Genomic DNA, 2,547 nt, shown 5'->3' on the forward strand with positions numbered 1-2,547 from the left:
AGGACAGAGATCATGGTAACTCTGAATTTACACATATCAGGGGTGGCTGTAAGAGTATCCCAGGAGAGCAAGACATTCCCAGGGCTGCAAGCATTCTGTCATAAAGCATCAAATAATTTCAGAGTAAATGAATGGCAACTGACGTTGTCTGTAGAGGCTTTTTCAGAAGTTAAACTGGATGTTGGATAAAAATACTTGGTGTGCTAAATGTAAAAGGTGGCAAAGAAGAAAATATAGCAGGATTTGGATTCTTATTAATAGACAAATGCTGTGTCCTGAAATTCTCAACTGAAAAAGGAGGGGAAAGTGGCAGGTGTATTAATATCACATTGGTTTTTATTGGTCCTGTGTGCTTTTTAATATGGGAACTTTACCCTGCACTGTACTTCTGGAAATATCCAGAGTTTTTCCCTCCCTGCTGTTGGAATTGGGGTAATTTTGAGCCCTGGCTCCCTGAGCTGAGCCTGTTCTGACCAGGAGATGGAGACAGAGACTGGAACTGCTGAGCAACACCTGAGCAGTACAGGAAGAAAACCCCAAAGCCCAACCAAACAAGAAAAAAAAATTTAAACAGGAAAAAACCAAAAGCTTAATCTGTCCAATAAGCATAAACAAAATAAGTGTTGGGCTGTGTGTCACAGTTCAGCTTCCCTGGCTGTGCAGAGAAAGTGTGGAAGAGTTCCACAGCCTCAGCTGAATGACCCTCAGTGTACATGGAACAAACTCAAGCAATTCAAGGTAATTTGGGGGGAAAATGGAATTTTTTTTTTAATACTTTGGCTGCCCTGCCTTTGATGGGCCGGGCTGGGTCATGGGGGAAGCTTTGCAGTGGCACTGCTCTCGGACGAGTCCCAGGAGAGCAGCATGACGGACGCGGATGACACGCAGCTCCATGCCGTGGAAAGTGATGAATTTTAACCTCCAAGAGCCAGTGTCTGAGCTTAAGTGTGTGTGACTGGTACTGTCGTGTTCTCCCCTTCCTTGGCATCCTGGGTTCCACATCTCTGAGCCAGCACTGTTGTTGTTCTCCACTGACACCACGAGTGCACCTCAGACCTGAACTGTACCAGAGTTCATGGCAGTGCAATATCCAGCTGCTGCTGAGTCTGACTAGTTGGCTCTTACACACTTATGGAAATGACTGAGGAGAAAATGCTGGTTTTGGACTCCCCCCTTGCTGGAAAAAAATATCATGGAAGACAGACTTGGTTTGCTGTATGGAAGCCAGTAGATGTGGGGATAGTACTAATGACGAGGTGTCTTGTTCTTTTTCCAGAAATGTGTCTTAGTTTGGGTCTTCCTTGGTAAGCAGAGTGCTGAACCTCATTTCCCAGTTCTCCAAGGACAGTGTTGACAAACAGGCTGTTCAAGACTTTTGCATATTGTAGTGTAACTTAAATGCCAGGGAGTGTCAATGACCTTAAAGCTCCAGTGTCTCCAGTGAGCAACCAGGACTGGGTGCGTGTCAGGCCACGTGAAACACCCCTGTCCCTGCCTAGAGTGCAGCTGCAGGAGAATCACATTGCAGGATCAGAGCTTTCATCAAATGCTTTCATGTTCTAACCATGAATTAATTTATTCACCTGGTTTTGGAAAGGTCAGTGTTTACTTTGTATTTCAGTCAGCACCACCTTGCTTCATTTTTCATGCACCCCTTGACTTGTTCTTCCCCTTTGAAGAATAAAAATTAATAAAGGGCAAAATCAAGAGAGAAATGTAGATACAAGTGTAATGTGAAACATCAAACCCTTAATCCTGTGAGAGCGGGAAGACTGGAAGCCTTAATACAATCAGAATCTTGGTCAAATGCATCAAATAATTGTCTCAGATCAGTATCTCCTTAGGTCTGTGATCACTTTGAAAACTATATTGTAAAGTGTGGTCCAAGCAGGATGCAAAAATGTGCAATTATCTGTCTTTTTCCTTATTTTTTTAAGCTGTTCTTTCAGTTTCCCATTCTAGGAACATTTTCCTCCAGGGTCTGTTTCTGAGAGGAGAAAGCTGTGCCACATTAGTGAGTCCAAACTGCTCTCTGTAGCATTCTGCGGCAGCAATTGGTGCCCTTTGTGCAGTGATGATAAAGCAAGTGTATGATACAAGCAGTTTTAAAGCGCAATTTATGCCTAATAAATTGGGAATGATACAAATTTCATAGCAATGTATTTGTTGTGGTCAGTCTTAATGTTTTGGGTTTTTTTTCTTTTTTTTTTTAATCTATTGGTTTTTAGGGGTCTCTTAGTTTCCTTCACACTTCAATTTCTTTTGAATTTTGTCCTTGTCCACTTGGCACCTCCCCTGTCCCGGCTTCTCTCTGGTCAAGAGCCACAGGGACACCTTTATCCTTTGAAAAATCATCCCCGAGTTCTGAGTGAAAATAGAATTCTGTGGCTCGGTGGGTTTTTTTGAAGTAGGAGGATGGGCAGTGAAGAATAGGCTTCAATTCCCCTCATAGGGTAAAAAAACCCTCTAAAATCTGAGGAATTAAAAGGGATGAAATTTTTGCCTCTGCTACACACTTGTGATCAGCTGGGTCTGGAAGGTGATGGA

The 2,547-nt window shown here is 43.0% G+C and overlaps 1 protein-coding gene across 1 annotated transcript in view; it reads left to right on the forward strand.

The window, feature by feature from the left end:
• The window catches only part of CDC27 (cell division cycle 27), a 19,713-nt gene extending 17,555 nt beyond the window's left edge, over nucleotides 1-2,158 (forward strand). The window contains exon 18 of the mRNA XM_017740538.1: nucleotides 830-2,158. Coding sequence (XP_017596027.1) covers nucleotides 830-918 — 89 coding nt within the window. The 3' untranslated portion in view covers nucleotides 919-2,158. The remainder of the gene's footprint in view (nucleotides 1-829) is intronic.
• The last annotated feature ends 389 nt before the right edge of the window (nucleotides 2,159-2,547 follow it).

Source organism: Corvus brachyrhynchos, unplaced genomic scaffold, assembly GCF_000691975.1.
Source record: "Corvus brachyrhynchos isolate BGI_N302 unplaced genomic scaffold, ASM69197v1 scaffold47, whole genome shotgun sequence".
Taxonomy (NCBI): domain Eukaryota; kingdom Metazoa; phylum Chordata; class Aves; order Passeriformes; family Corvidae; genus Corvus; species Corvus brachyrhynchos.